Genomic DNA, 19626 nt, shown 5'->3' with positions numbered 1-19626 from the left:
CATATAATATCATATATATCTAATAGATATTTAAACTTTTGTTCTTGAAAGTCATATACAAAATTAAAAACATTAAATTTAGAATGAATATATATAGGCCCTATCATATATATCTCATAGATATTTAAACTTTTGTTCTTGAAATTAAAAACATTAAATAGTTGTATAGGTCTAATATCTTTTGTTTCTAAAGTTTGAGAAAATAATCTATTTGAGACCCCTTTTTTTTTAACTTTACTGGAACCCTGAGTCACTAACTTGAGGTGTGGAGTTTGAAAGAAGTGTGTTTTGGTTTTCTTTTTTTAAAGAGAACACCTAACTACATTTGGGTTGCATCATGGGAAATGTAGGATCCAGGGATTTTGGAGGTTGACACACTTGCTGAGGCGTCAAAAGTACAGACATTCTTCACTCAAGTAGAAGTACAGATACTTGTGTTCAAAAAGACTGAAGTGAAAATGCAAACATAGAGGCTCTGAAATGAACCCAAAATATTAAAAAAAAGTATAATTTTGAAGGACTCTTTTTGATAATCAAGGCCAAAATCTAATTTAATAAATCTCAGTTTACAGCAGAAACAAGGATGTCGATATCCATAATTTGTCATAGAGGGCATTTATTGAACATTCAAACTGACATAACAAACATTTGTTTTCATTTCATAGACAAAAAGCTGACTAGCTTCAATAAATAAATATGATAATCTAGGTCACAAGTAAATCAGCCTTCTGTTGTATCTATTCTGGTAAACCATATTGCCTGAGAGAGATTTAAGATTTGGGTTTCATAACGTCAACAACCAAACGTGAAAAAATGTGCAGCATTTCCTAACAGCTGGACCGGCTCATGCCATGAAAATCCTTGCATCAAAAATCATACGCGTCACATTTCTCATGCAATTTAAGGAGGTATGCTGCCACACCCATCCTCCTCTCTGATAATACTGTTAACAAATCAGCAGATGGGTCCACAACTCCAGTCCTCCAGCTAGACAACATGTGCATCTGTCACCAACAGCCTGTCTCATTACAGAAAGTGCATAACAAGACTTGTATTTAACATTCAATCTCTGCTGTTACAGTCATATATATGGGGAAAAAAATAATTAAAATCCAGTAGTCACACAGTGTTGTCCTTTCTTTTCCAAGCTACATATCTGCACAATATTTGTGGTGGCCGAAACAATTATAGCAGTCCAGACATCCTGTTCCCCTGCAGCTTCCTCCAGCTGCTCCCTGGGGGACGTGCAGGTGTTTCTGAGATACAACCCACCAGTACATCCTGGATCTAAACGGGGGTTTTATCCCAGGCAGCTGGTGCACCTTCGAAGGGTTCTCAGTTTGCATCCTTACCAGGTGTCCAAACCACCTGGACTAGCTCTTCTTAATGAGGGGGTGTTTCAACTCCAAGTTTTTACCTATAAGCTGAACTGAAGGGATGCACCGATTAAACCTTTTCAGTCCCAATACCGATACCTGGGCTATAAGTATCGGCCAAAACCAGTTTTTAATTAATAAGCTGTATGTCTCATTGTGTGGAAGTGAATCATTCTTTTATGTCTAAGGCAACATCCAGGTTGAATTAAACATTGCTTTCCTCAATTTGTAAAATGAAATGTGACAAATAAATACATAGATATAATGTACATAATTGTTATTTATTATAATAATAGTATCCCATACAGCTATTTGAGTCGCTATCTGATCTATATCAGTATTGGTGCATCTCTAATGAACTTCTCACGTCGTCACTGAATGCGAGGCCGACTACCCTGTAGGTTGACCTTCTGTTGAAGTCATGTTGCACTGATTCCCAAATTAATTACATAAATAAAATCTCTGAAAGACCATGATCTTTAAATCCAACATGTTGATACGTTAGCGAGGACGGGAGCTGTAGTGCATCCATTCATTTGGGTCTCCAAAAGGCATGCTATGAGGTGCGGCAAGACACCCCATCTCCATCTAAGCGTCTCTCTGAGCCACAGAAGGGAGGGACGTTGGGCGGTGCTGCAAAGATCATTCTCACACATTCTCTAGAAAATGATTGGCAGTGGGTTTGGGTCCAGAAATGTCCCCTGGAACATGTCTTCAGAGAAAGCATGAGACAGTCTCAGAAAGAAGGGCACTGTGGGTCTTTGAAGGAAAACCGTCTCTGGCAGTGGCAGGAATCAAACAGGGAGACGTGGCCTGTTTTTACACTCTACTAAACGAATGCTTTTTCCTGCTCACTCATTGCTCATCAATTAATTGTAGCGTAAGAAAGTGGAAATCAGGGATGGCTGGTGCGGAGGAATAGATCATTTAGTTATGTGTGGTGATAATAATGGTGTGGGATCGCTGTAGATATAGAGTGTGTGGGAATGTAAGCTGAGTATGCAGCCTCCTCGTTTATAAGTTTAATGTGAATGGATTTATAATTAAAAAGGTGATGGGTTAATGGCTTTGGCAAAATGTGTTGGAGCAAAAAGCTATGTGTAGATCAAGAGTGCAGACAGGGAGGTCTATGTCAAGATGCGAGCCACCTGGGACTGAATCTCAACATCAGGGTGTAAAAGCAGCTGGACCAGTCTGCTGTGGAGCTGGGAAGACTCATCCAGCATGACCCGGAAGAGGCAATCCTGCTTCCGCCTCAGTTCATCAACCACCTGAGCAGAGGGAGTCCAGGCCTTTAAGTTCCCTGCGAACGTCAGCAGTCGCAGCAGCACCGCCGGGGATATCCGCGCATCAAACAGCAGCACAACTGAAGCCGGTGCCTACAGCAAAAAGATCGTCAAAATTAGGATTCATAATGAAAGTTTGACCCCTGTCACGACAGTCGGACAATAAACACATTTGTTTTGATGACCTCTTAAGGCAGAACCATGGTAGATAACTTACTTGAGCTTGAACGATGTCATCCATCATATCTGGATTCGATGACAAATTCACAAGGACTTTCAAAGCCTGGAGCTGAAATACAAATATTAGAAGGGCTTGATTAATTCATATGGCATTCACAGATCAAAAGCTTAGAAATGGTATGAACCAGTCACAACCTAAAAACAAACCGACCTGTAATGCTTCATTGCTCACAACGAGTAGAGAGAGTAATAGTGTAATTGACTCCTTCAGCAAGTGTTGATGATTATCTGTGACTGAGAGGTTCGTCAGCAGCCTGAGAGCACCGAGCTGAAGGTCAGAATTCACCGGTGACATCTCAATCAGCTCCAGCACTTGCGGCACATAAACCTATGGAGGCACGCACACAAATGTATGAACAAACAGAATTCAACAGATTGCATAACATCTGTTGTACAATATATGGCAACATACCTTTATTTGTTCCTGGTTTTGGATGTTCATACAGATGTTATTTAAAGCATTCAGAGTCTGCACTCTGACCTCTGCCACGGGATCAGAGAGGAAACCAGCTATGATATGAATCCCTTCAAATTCCCGTATTAGATTCTGGTGGATCAGTAAAAAAAAAGAAAAAGAAAGGTAATATATGGGTAAAAAGAGTTACATAATGTCACAACATATACAGAGCTTTGAGTGACATCACTGACAGTACAACAGCTACATAAGCCTATATTTATATAACCTTTACTGTACCTGATTCACAGTAAAGGCAGCTGAATTGCCTAACGTAACAATGATCCGACATCTGTCTTGTGTATTATTGCTTGTCTGCAGACATGACAGCAGCATTTTCAAGTGCCGTGGATCCAGGTTGCCAGGGGACTGGTGGATGATGTCACCTATGGAGCAACATAAGTAATTCAATCAACACTTATTAAATTAAGTATACAGGTATTTGCACTTGAAGAGAGGGTGTAGGCCTGCATAACACCTGTAATTAAGATATTCCATTGCTGGTGAAATCACACAGGTTTAGTTGCTGTTAGAGCTTTAAGAGCTCCATGGTTCTTACCTGATGCAGCATCCACAGATCGGGGGCAGACCACATCCAGTCCCGAGACTCTGGCCAGCAGGCTGCCTGGCTGGTGGGTAACGTCAATGGGCTGACCGCTCCTGACACCTGGACTTTCATTGGCAGGACTTTTCTTGCATCTCTTGAAGCTCCCCCCGCTGATGAGTTTGTATAACCCGTAAGAAGCTCCGGCTCCGGCAACTAATCCGAGCAACGCTTTCATGTTGCCGATCCTGGGAGTAACACTGCCATCGCCCATGCTGCTGCTGCGTCTTTAGCTAAGCTCTGTTAGCTAACGGTAGCTAACGTTAGACGGTGCAGATGCTCTGCAACGTTGCGAGTCAAATTAACAGAACCGCTTCCTTAGTTAGCTAGCGTTGACGGCAATCCGCCGAAACCGCTAGCGTACAAAATCCACCCAAACTAACGCTGGCAGATTCATTGTGTAAGGACTGGCGAAGTTTGCTGACAAGCTACAGTTGTCAACAATGTTATGTTCCGTTGTTCCGGGCAGCTGGTGTTGCCAGGTCTGATTGACAAAAATAAGACCAATCAGAGTTTAGAACCTGCCCAGCGCCTCCGATCCTCCGTTTCACTCATTTTTAATCACAGAGCTGTGACATAATTATTGTAATACGATTCAAGTGTCAGGTTAACTGTATTAAACATCCAAACCCGCAAAATGCAATGTTTACAGGTCCATATAAATAAAAGCTAACGTTCGCTAAAAAAACGCCCAATCTGGCAACACCGCGCAGGCCAGAGTGGTCGACCCAATAGGCCGAACAAAACTTTCGCTGGGTGATTAGCAAAGAGATTCTACCTATAAACACATTTGCTTTCAATATATATTTGCCATGTTTTTTTAAACGCTGTTAACAGCAATCAATTAACTGATTAACAACATAGATTTGTGTACACATTTACCTCTTAAAACGCATAAGCTGTCCAACGCGTAGCTAACGTTTTACTCCCTACCTGGCAACGTTGAATTTCCAAATGGAGATAAGAGTACCTTCCAAAACTTGATATACTCCGAATTGAACAAGATACTTGTTTTGCTGCATGAGTGTGTGTCTTTCACAACTTTATATCATGTTACTTACGCTAGCTGCATGTAGAACATTACAGTTACACATAAGAGGACTATGATCAACACTTGAATATCTATTTTTCCTTGATTTCTTTATTTCCCGTTCTTTGACAATAGGCCTTATTGACCGCTTCATGCCTGTCATGTCCCAATGATCCAGTAGTTTTTGTAAAACACTCCTATGGCCTTCCAGGGACATGCTGACCTTGGTAGGTAACTTCAACCTCCTTTGTCGTGACTTTCCATGAGATGGACACATGGTGGCTCACTTGCTCACATTTTCTTCCACTATAGACTAGTGAAAGCCATTATGAAAGCTACCCTTCCCACCATTGTCCATTTAACACCAAAATTGTTGTGGAGCTTATCCCATGTGACTCAATCAAGACAAGGAAAGAAAACATTAAAATATTTCATGCCTTTAAGTAGTAGATGTGGTCAGAACTGCAGAAACGTCTTGAAGATGGCAACAGATGAAAACATACATCTTCAACCTTCAACTTCAGTTGTGTTGAGCTAATGAATACTTACCCATAGTTGGGAAAGACTTGCCTTCAGCAATTTACCTACATTTAAGATGGAAAAGAAAAGTGTTTTTTTGTGTATTTTTTTTTTTAAACACAAATGGTCTTTCTAGATTTGTTGTTTGTTTTTTTAAAGTAGCCGTATAAACCTCCATGTTCCGCTGACAGCTAAGGTTTTTACTGAATGGCTTTGAATCGATATAATTGTAAGATACCAATAACAAATGAGGGGACACATGAATTGTGTTCTAGTTCATCTTAGGCACAACAGTTATATTCACATCACAAGCAAAATAAAAAAAATGTCCATACCATTTTTTCCTCTCGCTTGAAAAGTTTTTAATTCTCCTTCACGGTTCCTGAAATCCTTTTACATTGTTACACAGTGTTCTTGTCTTTATCAAGCAGATATGGTACAAAACGAGTCTTTGACAGAGATGCTTTGCCCCTTACGTAGCTATTTTTGGACTTCACAAGGTATGTGTTTACAGATGGTGGTAACTTACTTGGGCCCTTGTGAGAAAGAAACTTTTGTGGGTCGCCACCATTCTGCCAAGACACACCACTTTGAGTAGACGCGGAACCTTTAGTTGCAGACAGCAGTTTAGGAGGCCAGTAGACCCCGTTGCCGGGCTCTTTACTCATATTGGCTTGATGGATCCATACTTTGGTTGGTTGTCTGAAGGTCTGTTGAAGGTCAGGTCTGATTGCACTCACGTAGTCACCATTAAGAGAAATGCTTTGTCTTAGTGGGGCTGGAAAGAAGCCCAGGGGGTTTCTGGCACCACGTGTATCAGAGATTATATTATTGATTCCAAAGTTCCTGGACATGACTCCATTGCCAGCTAATCTAAATAAGGCTCTCTCTAATGCCGAGGTTGGAGCCAAGTTAGTTAGAGAGTTGAAATCCAAATCACCAACTCCGACCTGCGATGAGATCCCACTCTTGGTTGAATCTAAGCCACCAGAAATGGCAGTCGGGGTGTTATCAGCCATTTGTTCTGGTTGTTGAGAGGCGGAGACTTGATTCTGCTTGGAGAGGTCCGAGTTCTCATTTTTTGCCTGAGTAGTTAGGACAAGAGGCTGGCTAATGCTGACTTTCTGGTCTTGGAGATGGCCATCATGTCCACTTGAGCTTTGAAGAGAGCCGAAAGGTTTTACTTTAAACATCATATTGAATCTGACTGGCTGCGCTCTGTTGGATGCTTGATTCTGAGCATCATGTGGACTTCTTGTTTGAAGTCTCACCTCACCTGTACTACTCTGTGGTGAAGGGCTATCAGAGTTTGAGGAAGGAGAATCAGTAGATAGAGGCAGGTAGGTGATGGAAGGGTGGTTTATATCCTTTGGTTGCTTGCCAACAGTGGGTTGATGTGGCTGGGCTGGTCTTTCCCTGTGTTTTGGTAGATGATCTTCAACGTAGAATTGACCTCTTGGTGCACCAACATATTTACGTTTGCCATAGGAATTCAAAGATGTGGGCATTTGTGGAGACACGACGTTCCCACTGCTTAGCTCCTCACTTTGGTGATTGTTACCAAGTCCAAAGCCACCAGATGGTTTTTGATAACCTGTTAAAGAATCCTTACTGAAAGAAGTATATTTTGGTTGTTGTCGGATGTTCTCAGAAATTAAAGTGTTGCTTGAATAGACGTTGAAATCTTGAGATGGGCCATTTGGAGGGTTGACGGGGGATGCAGTCACATGACTAATGAAAGACAAATCCTCAGGTAAGAATGAGCCAGAGGGTGTTTGTTCAGGGAGCTCATAGCTTATTGACTGAAAAGCTTCAATTCGCCCATGTGGAGCACTTGTGAAACTATTAAGGTTTTCCCTAAGAATGCCACCACTGTCAAAACTTCCATAATTACTTGGAGCATGCTCTGTGGCTGACTGACGGCGTGGGTAGAAAGCAGAGCCCAGGTCAGCGTCGTGGTCATTAACACTGGTAGAAATGAGACTTGGAGTCGAGTCGACAGGATCAGGGAAAGAGACGTCTTGACTTGGCATTTGGTAGTTGGCGCCCTTGTCACCACGTTCAAATGCTGCATTCATAGCTTCACCCCAGACTTCATTTTCACTGGCACCATCATTGGCAGCGCCAGCGTTTGTAGAATTAGACCTATAGCCCATGTGACGCTCCCCCTTAATATTTTGAGCATTAGAAGCAATCTCATTTTCCATAATTTGCTTTGCGGTTTGAAAATGTCCACCTAAGTTCCTTCCTGGCACTAAGTAGGACCTCTTCAGTGTCTCTATAAACCGTTTGAAATCTTGGATTGTTGAGAAACCAGTGCCCTCCGTATCTTCGTCTTGTGTGTGTTCCTTCACTAAAAGGCCAAAGGGGTGTTGATTACCAGAACCGTCACGCTCAGATCTCATCACAGGGGGAGCAGAGGGCATATCCTGTTCCGAGTCTGCTTTGCTTTGTACGTTCTCTTCACTGTGGTTAGTAACAGAGAAAGCTTCCTCAGCGTTTTCATGATGGACTGGTTTTCTCCGTAGGTAGCTTTGGTGTTGCAGAGCTTGCATCTCATCTCTTGGACTAACAGAGTCTTGGATTGTGTTTAAAGATGCTCCTGAATTAACCTGGTTGGATGTTTGTGGACCAAGCACGCCTGCATGGCGACTGAATTCATCTTCATCCAGAGAGTAGCCATGTGCAATATTGTTACCTGTCAGGGAATAAACAGACTTTACATTTAATTCTTACAGTTGATCATAGGCTGACATAATACAACTTACCTTTTTGAGGTGGAAAAGAAATGCAGCCCCATAACAACAGAGTGCAAATCCAAGAAAACCTGAAAAACATTAAAGTTTGACAGCTAAAAAAAATGAAAAAAAAGTGAAATTTGATTAAAAAAAAAAAAACTTTTTTATTTACCCAAACGGAAGGGCCATGGCAGAGCGTTCAACCACCGTATCCACGAGCAGCAGACTGTTAATTAAAATTATCAGCCCAGATAACAATCAGTCGTGCTCCATCCTTTCTTTTCACTCGAGAGTTTGAGAGCAAGCAAGGATACAAAAACGTTTCGGATTCTGCTTAGGCTGATTGCAGGTGATTGATGACATCTGGTGCTGTGTGAAAATCCACCTAATTAGACGAGCACAGGAAGGTATTTATTCAAAGGGCTGCAAGGCGCTGGGTCAAATATCATGAAAACAATCTAGAAATTCATAAGGAAGACGGTGGCTTTAAAACATATGAGGCCTTCCTCTTCATGTCCATTTGTCTTGAATATACAGAGTATATGTGTACATGACCGATAACGAGGCACAATCAAACAACCTTTTCCAACATGAAGTTAAAGCAGCTGAAATGAATAAAGAAAATATTACTTTTAGTGCACTATTACTTTAACGTAAACATTTATGGTAGAAGTCTTTAAAAATATTATGAATTTGACCATTTTTCTATATTTCTTTATTTTGTGTGAATCGTACAGGTTATGGAAACGGATCAGGGAAGGATGAGATGGACTCTCCCTAGCAGCCTCTCAATCAAGGTAGTTCCTTTGAAGCTATAAGGAGTTCATGTGTCACTCAGTCACATGATAGCCCTGGATTTAAAGCTGCGTCTCTGTTCTCTAAGCGGTCAGCGATGAGATCACATCTGTTACATCAGACTTACAGTAAACTCCACTGTAAACACGCCTCCAGTCTCATGAAGCTCATTATGGTCTCAAATACCTGATACCCATAATTACAGAAAGGGTCATTTCTGGGATTACTCTATTATCTGCTGCTGTCATGTGGTTTTGCATATCAATAATATTTTGTAAGTATTATATAATTCTAGTACTTTCACACCAGGGGCTCTTTAGTTTTTACATAATGTTAAAAAGACCAGTAAACATCTTTCTGACTGACACATAGCCCCTGTTTGTTTTGGATTCACATTAGAAGGCAATAGGAGTGCAGTTCTGGCTTGGTTTGCTCTGTTGTATCTCTCCTGATAAATACTGCAGTGCTTGAGCATGGCTGTGTTTGGAGAAAGAAAGAAGCCTCTTGTAAACTTACACATTGAATCCTGTCTGTTCGTTATTGGATGCTCAACTGCCCCCTTGACATTGCACTAACATTTCCAAAGTGACATCTGGTTACTCAGATATTGGAGAAATAAATAGAAATAGAAATAAATTCATGTGTTTCTACTTTTCCAAATGATCAGTTATGTCTTTTGATTGTTTTTTTTGTTTTTTTTTCCTGCAGATCATCCGATAATAAGAGTTGCAAGACTTGCTAAATTGTGGTGAGGTATGTTGGGCCTGTATTTAATTCACTAGTGCTTAATATTCTATTTGAAACAGGAGTGTTTGTCCCTGGCAGATTAACTTCTCTGGAAAAAGACTGGATAGCAGACAACACAATGAAGCAGATTCTGCAGAACTACCACCCATTTTCCACCCATCTCAACCTGCATGGCTGCAAATCTCAAAAATGGCCCAGTTAGGTGTACATTGTCTCATACAGATCATGGCCTTATAGTCATAATAAGGGAGCCAGTCAATACATTGATAACTCTTATATTTTTAATAAAAAGACAGCAAACATAAAAGCAACAAAATGTAGTTTCTCCATCTGATACAGACAGTTTTGGGATATTGAAAGGAAATGAAAATAAGGAAAACAAAACACTCTTTTAAAGACAAATTGTAGGTCAAATCAGTCAGGATAGCCTGATGATCTGGTACTTCTGCGGTACTCTCAAGTGGCTCGGCTCCAGCTCCTCCTCCTCCAGCTCTCCCTGCACCTCCATTGGCGTGTCCCATAGTTCAGGGTCCGTTTGGTCCTCATCTGTACTGCTGTGCTGTCTGTCCTTCGGACACTCTCTGTTGTAGGAATGCACATACACCGCTACACTCTCCCCAGTATGTTCGGGAGGGGAGTGGCACAAGAGGCCAGAGTGTCTTACCCCCGGGTGCAGATGCAGCCAGTACACCATGTAGTGGATGCTGGAAAAAAAAATGCAATCACGTTTTAATAATGATTTATATTTGTCTAAATGCTTGCAAACATTTAAGGCTGAAAAACTCACCTGTAGTCACACACCCAGGGGTTTCCTTCCAGCTTTAACTGTGACAAAAAGTAAAGGTCTTCAAGCACCCCATACTTGACAAAATGCATGCTGTTGTGGGAAAGGTCCAGCTCACGTAAGTGAAGCAGCCCAAACAGGGAACCTGGGGGAGAGATGCATGAGCATAGTATCCATTTGCTTCTTGCTTCTCAGTGTAGTTATATTTAAACAGACTTATTGTTTCTCAAGAAAAGTAAAAGCCAGTGCAATCAAAGGTTTATCACATTATGTCCATAACCCTCTCAGCTTTCCCCACTAATAACAAAGCCAATACTATATAAACAAAGATGTCTCTAAAAGGGAAATATGGGAAACAGAAGTTAGCAGCAGTTGTTTAAGAGGTTTGCACCCTTTGGCCTTCCATGTGCTATCCATGAGCCAAAGACAAACTTTGTTTGTGTAGCGTTTCACTCTGGATAAACAGAAATATTAAGCACCCACTGTAATATTAAATGGTCATAATGTATTCAGTCAAAATGGCACACATACCCGTGTCAATGTGCTCCATGTTGTTATGGCTGATGTTCAGGGTTCTGAGGCTCCTGGCTCCATGGAAATCTCTGGCTTTGAGATGACGGATTGAATTATGGGACAGATTGATATGAACAACATCCTCTGGAATACCTGTAGGCACCTCAGTTAGACCTAAACAGAGAGGATGAGGGGTTACAACAACGCTTACTCAACTTAACATTTCATTACTTTGCCTCCGCCAAAAATATTGTGAGTAAGAATTTTCCCTCTGCCTCTATCCATAATCTGAATTTCCTCCCGCCAGAACGAGGCAGATAGTTCAAACACATTGTTTGATTTACTGTATTCTTGGGTACATTTTAAATGCTTAAATTACTTATTCTGATGTATTAGCCAAACTTTGTGAAGTTCATGTTTTCCAAGTTGTTCGTAAAGGTGACAAATGACTATAAAGTGGAATCAGTCACAGGTTAAGGAAGCACGTAACGTAACGTTGAATAGAAAACAACCTGATGGGTCTCGTTGCAAGTTCTGTGTCTGGCCTTGAAAATCCGTTGAGAAGTTTACTCGTTCCAGTCATGCAACAGTAATATTTAATCATGGACATATGATTTCTATGACATGATGCAACGTGAAGGTTTTTTTTTTCTTACCCCTCTGTTGCATAAGAAACATCTGTGCTGAATTACTGAACACACAGTGAGGCCAATCAATCAAACAAATCATTTAGGATAAGCGGGTTGTGAACTTCTAACCTCGGTTACTGCAGTCCATCTGTATTTGGGGGAAAAGGTAGGTATGGCAAGATGTGGTTGCGTCTGGTTTTGTGCGAATGGGAACGGGCTGTAGAGCGTTGGTGGGATCTGTTTGGACAGCCTGTGGGTCTGCCTCCTTACAGAGTAACTCGGGGTCCATGTTCTTCATCTTCATGCCTTTTAGCCTGGCGGGCTGTGCACACCTAGAAGAAAAAACGCTCTTTGTTAATTTGAGAATCATGAATGAGTTGTTCGCCTGTGGAATCAGTGCAATACATCACAGTATGTCAAAATGTTTTTGTGTTATCCCTCACCTGGCGAAATTTCCTAGATTGCGGTTGCTTGGGACCTGAAGGGTGCGTATGAGACTGTCCATGGGACAGAGACATTTCCAGGGATTATCATATAGACGTAAGTAACGAAGGCTTGGCATGGGGATGAGAGCCTCCTCACTGAGTGTTCCCAGGCGGTTGTGCTGCAGCAGCAGGGTTGTAAGGCGCGTCAGACCCTGGAAGGCCCCTTCCTCCACCAAAGCGATGTGATTCTGCTGCAAGTCCAGACTGGTTAAACTCTCGAACCCTAAGAAGGCATAATCATGAAGGACTCTGAGCTTGTTGCGGGCCAGAAGAAGGTGCTGTGGTTGTTCGGACCAGGTTTTTGAGGTGGGAATGGAGGTGAGGCGTCGGTCCTGACAGTCTAGAAAGACGTCTCCAGATTCTGTCATCTCTGAGCAGTCAGGTGCCACAAGCCTGGAGGGGCGTGATCTACTGTGACGCCCAGCACCTCTCACCCTGACAAAAATAAATGCATGGCTTGTCACCGTCTATGCTCATTAGAGTAGGTGGGAAATGGATTTAACTAATTAGACCCAGGAGCGAATCCATACCTGTCCCGTGTGAGTTTGTGCCTTGCTCCTCTGAGGCCTCTGCCCTTCCCCGGCCTTTTCATCTCTATGGACGGGAGCAGGAGGAGCAGGGAGGCTAACAGGAGGGAGGAGGTCACATGCATCCTTTTCCGTAAGAAGAGCTGGAGAAAAGCAGCATTTTGGGATTAAAAAACACAGGCTTGAAAACAGAAGCAATGGGTCAAAGGAGACCAGTGTTATTGTTGATGGAACACAGCTGCTGCTTTCCCCGAGGAAGTGATAGCACATTGCGTAAGAGATAAGCTGTCCAGGAATGTATATACAGCTTTGAAAGACGACACTATTGACTACTTAGACTATTGATATTGTATAGATGATAGCAAAAAACGAAATCAAGGTTGTATTGTTGATAGTGATAAATATCGAATATAAAGCCCTGTCCTTTATTAATCAATGAAATTATCCATTACAATTGTTGAAAAGGGTTGTTTTACTCAGTTTGATTCATTATCATTTTGAGTCACAAAAGCCAAGCAGTTTAAACTTTTGTGACTAGATTGTTGGTTTTGAATCACACTGTGCCATGCAGTAACGGGGGCCTTCAGGTAACATTAACATGTCTTTAACAGGATATGATGGTTCAGAGAATCGTCGAGCTGTCTCTGTCAGGTAAAACCTTCAGTTCTGGTAAAATCTCACTAAGACGTGTACTCTAAACTGTGGTTCAATTCAGTTTTATTTATAGCGTCGTATAACAACAGAAGTTATGTCAGGACACTGTGGTCCGGCTCAAATTTCCAAATTGAACAAACAAATCCCAGTATGGCCCTCCTTTCTGGCCTCCTGCCCCTTGATTGCTTTGTTCTTGGCAGAATTATCATTATTTCTGTTTATCTAACGTGCTGCTGACTTGTTTTTCGTGGGCTGAGAGCAGCTCGCCTGATGCCAATTTAATGATTTAGAGGAACAGATGTGGCACTCATAACACAACGTCTAGACTGTTTGATTTCGTTGAGGATAGATTTGCAGGTTTTCGCTCATTAGCTCTCTCCCTCTTGGGTGGTAGTTTTACACAATGTTTTAGAAACGTTTCATATTTTACTATGCATCTTTTAGTTCAAAATGTTACAATTTATTATTAATAAACACAAATAAATTGCCCTCCATTTCTTGTACAAACAAATCTTACTGCTGATTTTGAAGGAACTGTCTCAACCTTAAATACCTGAGTCTGACCTAATGCTACAGATTGACAGATAAAGGGTTTATGTACCTGACCACAGGGAAGGGCTGCCACAATCTCATCCACATCGACCTGTCCGGCTCCTCTCAGCGTCAACTGTAGACGGGAACACAGATGTTTTGCCTTTTTGAACAAATCCAGTGACTCCTCTCTGGTTCCACGTGTCTGCGCTTGTTTCGAGCTGCACTCTCGTGAGTTTTTGCTCAGAGCAAATGAGCAAAGATGTGAGAGAGAGAGAGAGAGAGAGAGAGAGAGAGAGAGAGAGAGAGAGTAGAAGAAGGTAGTTGTGGCCAGAAGGAGAGCTGGGTTTATGCAATCACTTGTGGCCCACCCACTTCCCACATGCACTCGCCATAACATAACACACATGCGCCGCAACATAAGACGCACTTTTCCTCTGGGAATGTGTGTTAGTCTGGATCCAGATGTTTCACTTTATGGGGGCCCTGAATGTGTGAGCAACAAAGAAAACCACTTCCAGGAGTATGATTCAGATTCCAACACACGCATATTTTCCTCGCTCCCCTTCCAGATGACTGTAAATGGCTTTGAATGCCCTTCACTCGGATTGTGATCATGCCCCACACTGTCAGATAGCTGTGTCTCGGTAAGTCTGTTCATTTCATACAGCACCAACATCACGGCTCTGGAATGAACAGAAGAACATGCTTCTTTAACTCATGCATATTTTTTAGTCCACATGACCGTAACGCCTGGCAGCAGAGAGAAGGGTTGAGTCTCACTCTTTTATTAACAGGCGCTGATTGCCAGATGTCTGTCTGCCATGTCACTGCTGGATGCTCCTCATCTTTCCGACGTCATCACTGAAGTTACCAATTTGAAGGTGAGATCATTCCGCATTCTGAACAATGCATTTACACATCCACAAAAAAATAGAAGTCGTAATAGTTCTACACCTTCAGGGTGAGTGATACTGGGATCCAGTATTTCACTGAAGGTTCCTCAACCACCAAACTGCAAGTTGAATGTCAGTTACTGCAGTCACATCACCGACACATCTGTCTTGAGGATTGCACAAAGGTGTGTATGAGACGCACAAACAAATATCTCATTGTGGTGAGTCTTGCACAACAGCTTTTTTTTTTTACTGCAGGGGTCCAGTCACACTGCAGATGTCCCAAGTTACACACATACTTAAGCACTTCTCTCAAACCTCATTTCATGCCAAATGTTTTCTGTTTTCTTCTGTCCTGCCTCAGCTGGCAGACATGGCAGTGAAGTATCTGCAATTGGATGTCAGTAGCTGCTAGAACTCCGCTCTGCTCCGATGTGATGGTCTGCTGCGGCAGCATCTCCAGGTAAGATACAGTTCAGAAGAGTACTGTAAAGTCAGAATATTGCATGACCGGGCCGTGCTTCTCTAGTACTACGACATCACCATCATTAGTGTCTATTTATCTAAGAAATATTAATCTTTTAGATGTCACATTTTCAGCAGTCGCATTTCAGAGCTTGTTGAAATATCTTTATTTTTTAAATAAAAAAAGCTGTATTATTTTATACTATAATCTTCGTTTATCCTGTTTATTATATATATTACTTTGCAATTGCATTTCACAATTTTTTTTTTTTTTTTCTGGAGTTATAATGTTTTGATTCGTGTCATGCTGAACCTAAATTGTTGATATAATAAACAATCATGGAGACACACTTTCTGCCTTACGCTCCTGTATGAAGCTCATTAGTGGAAACAAGTTCAGATCCTGGAAAGTTTTGCTGCTCATTAGAATATGCAATTTAGGAAAACGTGTTGTGAATTATTATTATTATAGTATTAGTAGTAGTATATTAGCTTTCGTTAATTAGAGCCAGATCGATACCGTCAAATTCAGATTTTGTAATTTGTAACTACAATTGAATTTGAAGTGTCTGCTTGCTCGGATGAAAAAAACTTGCAATGCTATAATTTGTTTATAGTATTTAAGTGCCGTACAGAACACGTTCAATCGCTGGAAAAACCATCAATGGTGTGCGGTTGCATTGTATGCTCTCAAGACAGTGTATGTACATTTATTTCCTTTTACATACAATACTTTAAATGATGCACAATGTCTTTCTAGAAAGTTCAGTATATAGTTTCAGATACTTCAGTGAGGTAAAAGTTGCATCCAATCTTGATGAGTAACTGTAAATATCCGTGTCCGTCTCAGCTCCCCAGCTTCAGGGATTCAAACCAACTCTGTGTCTTCAGTCTGACAGAGTTTCTGTCTGCGTGAGCTTTAACCCACTGGTCCACTGGGGGCTTTCCATTTATATAACCTGAGAGAGAAACAGCAGGGAAAATGGGAGAAAAGCAGAACGTTTTGTGTTGATTTACTTGTTGCGATGTTTAAATAACTGTGCCATGGAGGGTGATGCAATGAAAAACAATGTCTCACCGGTGACTGTAGTTTGGCCTTCAGCGGTGTTGTTTTCTACTCCATGCAGACCGACCTCTGGGCTGATATCCACCGACGTCCCACACAGCTCCACCCCAGCTTTCAGCGAGGAGGGGACACGCACACACACCGCTCCTACGTACCACGGAAACATCAGGGGTGAGCAAATAAAAAAGAAAAACTGGTGAATATTCTTCCGATGCTGTACGTTTACCTTCCTGACTGTAAAGTTCGGCGCTGCCACCATCTCCCACGTAGACATCAATGCCTCCGCTGTGAGAAGAAACCTTCAGGAAACTATTCGAACCATCTGCAAAAAGTGTGTTGCTTTTAGCAGCCGCTGATAGACGCCATACGTGGCTCATTGAGCAATCACAGGGTCAGCTTGCTCACCAATAACGGTATCTCCAGACACATTCTTCACACTGGCGTTACCTTTTAAGAAATGAAAGCACAAGGTCAGTTTTCACATATATAACTAGCTGTCAGATTATTTTCAGTCACTAGTAGGTAAATTACTGGAAATAAGACTGGAAAAGAAAAGGCTTTGTCACAAACTACGCATCAATAACCCTCACTGAAGATAACAAGATAATTGTTTCCATGTTTTCTACGACAAGAGGAAGAAATTTGAATTCTGAAGCATTTCCTTCACTTCACAGTTCTGTGCTTCACTTGACCTCCAATAATAAGTCTTAAACTACATATATCTGTGATGATTTGCAACCGTGTTGCATTTGTATAGACTGTTTGTATCAGAGCCTTGGATTCCTGACATACCAAAGACCTACTTTACAAACCAAGTTAACAAAATGCAGCTTTGTGCCACAATGGCTCATGGGCAATGGAGGCTTTTTACATTTTTTTTTTTATAAATAGGACCCACTAGCTCAGATTGTAGACCTGCTGGTTCTTTCTGTCTTTAAGTTGAAGTGTTCTTGAACAAGACAATGAACGCTAAATTGATGAAAACTATCTGCTTTTGTACAAAAAGATGTAACAAAATAGATTTTTTTCTTCAGTCTAGGTTTGAGTTTGTCTACAGCATTTATAAAAACACAAACACTATAAATAAAGAAAAGGTGCTGCCGTTGGCTCACCGTGTACATGCCCCAGTTCTACTTTGCCAGAGTAGGAGGAGACGCAGCTGGATTCAGCATAGATGGCTTTCACCTTCAGAGGGCCACGTTCCGTTGAAATATTCATGTTGGTGCCCTGAAGCTTTTTGACGTCCACTCCCTGCGAACACACACCTAATCACTGCACAGGACCACAGCCAGGTGATGATGTATGGATTTAACTCTTCTACTTTTGTCTAGTTCAGATAGAGCCTGTAGGTGGGCTGCTGCTGCCCTCTAACGGCCGCTGAGCGTACTGTCCTTACACAGTCTCCCCATGCGCTGATGTCCACATTGCCATGGATGGTGCCAGCACCTGTAACATGTCCTCCATGGGACTGGACCTCAACCTGATGACTCTGGGACACAACAGACAACACATCAGCTCTACAACAGTTGGTAGTGGGTTGTTTAATTTGAACGTGAACGAGTTTAATGCATGCACGTTTGCAAAACTAAGCTTTGGTGCTGCAAAACAACAAACATTATAGTTAGGGACCACTGACATGGTTGTATAAGCCATACTTTCTCCCCATATACTGTCAATACTGGCTCTAGATACTAAACAATACGAGTAAATGTGGCTGGATAAGCTTTTCATTCATGTCTAACTGCCATGATATATTCCCACTCTGTCAAATATCTGCACTATAATTGAATCAATAGTGGTATTATTTATTAAATTGTGAAATCAGCCAATAAGAAAATATATTGATCCACTTATTTCTATGTGCATTTTCTACAATCAGCATGTGTTTATGTCGTCATGCCTCCACCCACCTTGACAGAGTGCAACAAACAGTTGCCCTTCTCCACCTGCACCTTGCACACATCGCACTCCATGTTCTTCACCTGCACGTTGCCTTTCCCTTGCGTACTGATGAAGAGATCTGACAGAGGGAGACGCCAAAACAACTGACTGCTGACATTTTAAAAAACACACACATCGTCATTTTCATCCATAATTGCATCATCGTCATGAACACAACAGAAGAAACTCACTACTCTTGATCGGTGCAGTCAGATCAATAGACACGCTGCTCTTCACCCTCTCGGCGGAGACGAGCAACTCTTTGCTCCGAACATCGTAGTGGACGTCTAAGTGATCCAGACCGACCTCCTGCTCGGTGTCCGCTCCGTGAACCGCGATGAGGACTCGGTCAGCTTCGGGGTATGCGTGCGGGTCCAGCGGGCGGACGGAGATGCTGCAGCCCAGCGTTGCCCGCACCGTGCTGAAGGGGCTCACCGCCAGAGTCCACTGCTTCAGGGGCAGCTGTTCTTCCTCGTGGGTAGGAGACTTGGCGGGGGCCGAGGTGGAGAAGTAGAGGGAGGGATGCAGAGGGCAGCCGGGTCCGACTGTGAGCGACCAGCATCGACGAAGTCCGACACATCCCCGCCGACCTGCTGAGCTCCAAAACATCTCTGTCAGCTTCCGGTGAACGAGCTCATGTACCCCTCGCGCTGCTGTTACAGCTAATTCACAACAAAGTACGGCGCTAACACGCTTCCCGGTCGGTCAACATGGAGTGACGCTGTCAAACACAGGATATACTGTAGGCACGAGACACTTCCGGTAAGAATTTTCAGATTAAAAGCGTCATATTTATTTAGAATTTTTAGATTTTATTTAGAAGTACTAAAAAAAACCTTGGTATTAGCAACTGTGTATGAAAAAAAGTGCATTTAAATGTAAAATTATAATACATTTTAAAATATAAAAAAATAACGACACAATCAGTGAAGCAGACACCATACCAATACAATTGCGAGTTGCAGTTAGAATGATTAAAGAAGCTGCTTCAACATATATTTAATGTTGAAGGTAAAATGTACTTCCGGTCTTAGTCGCACCACTTTAAGTAACTTGACAAGCCGGATGTACAATCTTGTGACGCAGATGACGTCGTTCTCTCGCAAAAGCTGTAGGGAAGTGGAGTCTTTTTCTCCTAGCGTCCAAAAGTGGAGGCCTGTGAGGCAGATTTATAATCTGTCATGTAAACCCGATAGGTCGCATGATTTCGGTGCAAAATGTTGATTTCATTCTACATACTATTGAATTGATTAATTATGGCGTAGTTCCATTGGATAATTTTAAGGTGGACACAAAAGCAAAATCATATTAGTGTATTCATCCATTTTATTGATCTTAACAAAACA

General features: G+C 41.9%; 4 protein-coding genes across 4 annotated transcripts; 1 reads left to right on the top strand and 3 right to left on the bottom strand.

The window, feature by feature from the left end:
* Positions 1-608: 608 nt before the first annotated feature.
* armc10 (armadillo repeat containing 10) lies at positions 609-4414 on the bottom strand. The gene is made up of 6 exons (XM_084017610.1): positions 3916-4414; positions 3597-3742; positions 3315-3449; positions 3054-3230; positions 2880-2951; positions 609-2755 (listed from the first exon to the last, which is right to left on the bottom strand). Exons 1-6 carry the CDS (start codon positions 4172-4174, stop codon positions 2504-2506), a joined length of 1041 nt encoding a protein of 346 aa, XP_083873736.1. The 5' UTR covers positions 4175-4414; the 3' UTR covers positions 609-2503.
* Positions 4415-7236: 2822 nt separating this feature from the next.
* On the top strand, positions 7237-15695 carry LOC311018864 (F-box and leucine-rich repeat protein 13-like; the record flags this gene model as incomplete). The annotated part of the gene is given in 10 exon segments (XM_084017931.1): positions 7237-7262; positions 9868-9986; positions 10380-10474; positions 11859-11881; positions 13913-13946; positions 13950-14050; positions 14529-14559; positions 14710-14796; positions 14862-14929; positions 14931-15695. Coding segments are annotated over 10 exon segments (657 nt in total). The 3' UTR covers positions 15004-15695.
* LOC311019221 (leucine-rich repeat-containing protein 17-like) lies at positions 10058-14151 on the bottom strand. Its single transcript, XM_084018493.1, has 7 exons — positions 13983-14151; positions 12731-12870; positions 12159-12635; positions 11845-12047; positions 11105-11260; positions 10577-10718; positions 10058-10493 (listed from the first exon to the last, which is right to left on the bottom strand). Exons 2-7 carry the CDS (start codon positions 12850-12852, stop codon positions 10208-10210), a joined length of 1386 nt encoding a protein of 461 aa, XP_083874619.1. The 5' UTR covers positions 12853-12870; positions 13983-14151; the 3' UTR covers positions 10058-10207.
* An 88-nt stretch (positions 15696-15783) lies between the features above and the next one.
* Positions 15784-19011, bottom strand: fam185a (family with sequence similarity 185 member A). The gene is made up of 8 exons (XM_084018494.1): positions 18472-19011; positions 18250-18359; positions 17736-17828; positions 17452-17590; positions 16745-16786; positions 16566-16661; positions 16352-16486; positions 15784-16232 (listed from the first exon to the last, which is right to left on the bottom strand). Exons 1-8 carry the CDS (start codon positions 18887-18889, stop codon positions 16120-16122), a joined length of 1146 nt encoding a protein of 381 aa, XP_083874620.1. The 5' UTR covers positions 18890-19011; the 3' UTR covers positions 15784-16119.
* Between the last annotated feature and the right edge of the window lie 615 nt (positions 19012-19626).

Source organism: Eutrigla gurnardus, assembly GCF_963514095.1.
Source record: "Eutrigla gurnardus genome assembly, chromosome: 9".
Classification (NCBI taxonomy): domain Eukaryota; kingdom Metazoa; phylum Chordata; class Actinopteri; order Perciformes; family Triglidae; genus Eutrigla; species Eutrigla gurnardus.
The sequence above is the reverse complement of the archived record's forward strand: the minus strand, read 5'-3'. Positions and strand labels throughout refer to the sequence as shown.

Bases quoted from the DNA above. Each gene is read 5' to 3' on its own strand.
- armc10 (XM_084017610.1), bottom strand. From the start codon at position 4,174: ATGGGCGATGGCAGTGTTACTCCCAGGATCGGCAACATGAAAGCGTTG. The intron at 3,743-3,915 runs GTAAGAACCATG...GTTGCTCCATAG, and splicing joins ATCTGTGGATGCTGCATCAG to GTGACATCATCCACCAGTCC. The intron at 3,450-3,596 runs GTACAGTAAAGG...CTGATCCACCAG, and splicing joins CTGCCTTTACTGTGAATCAG to AATCTAATACGGGAATTTGA.
- LOC311019221 (XM_084018493.1), bottom strand. From the start codon at position 12,852: ATGCATGTGACCTCCTCCCTCCTGTTAGCCTCCCTGCTCCTCCTGCTC. The intron at 12,048-12,158 runs GTGAGGGATAAC...TTTTTCTTCTAG, and splicing joins AATCTAGGAAATTTCGCCAG to GTGTGCACAGCCCGCCAGGC. The intron at 10,494-10,576 runs GTGAGTTTTTCA...TTTTTTTTCCAG, and splicing joins CCCTGGGTGTGTGACTACAG to CATCCACTACATGGTGTACT.
- fam185a (XM_084018494.1), bottom strand. From the start codon at position 18,889: ATGTTTTGGAGCTCAGCAGGTCGGCGGGGATGTGTCGGACTTCGTCGA. The intron at 16,787-17,451 runs GTGAGCCAACGG...ATTTCTTAAAAG, and splicing joins AGAACTGGGGCATGTACACG to GTAACGCCAGTGTGAAGAAT. The intron at 16,487-16,565 runs GTAAACGTACAG...CGTGGTACGTAG, and splicing joins CGAACTTTACAGTCAGGAAG to GAGCGGTGTGTGTGCGTGTC.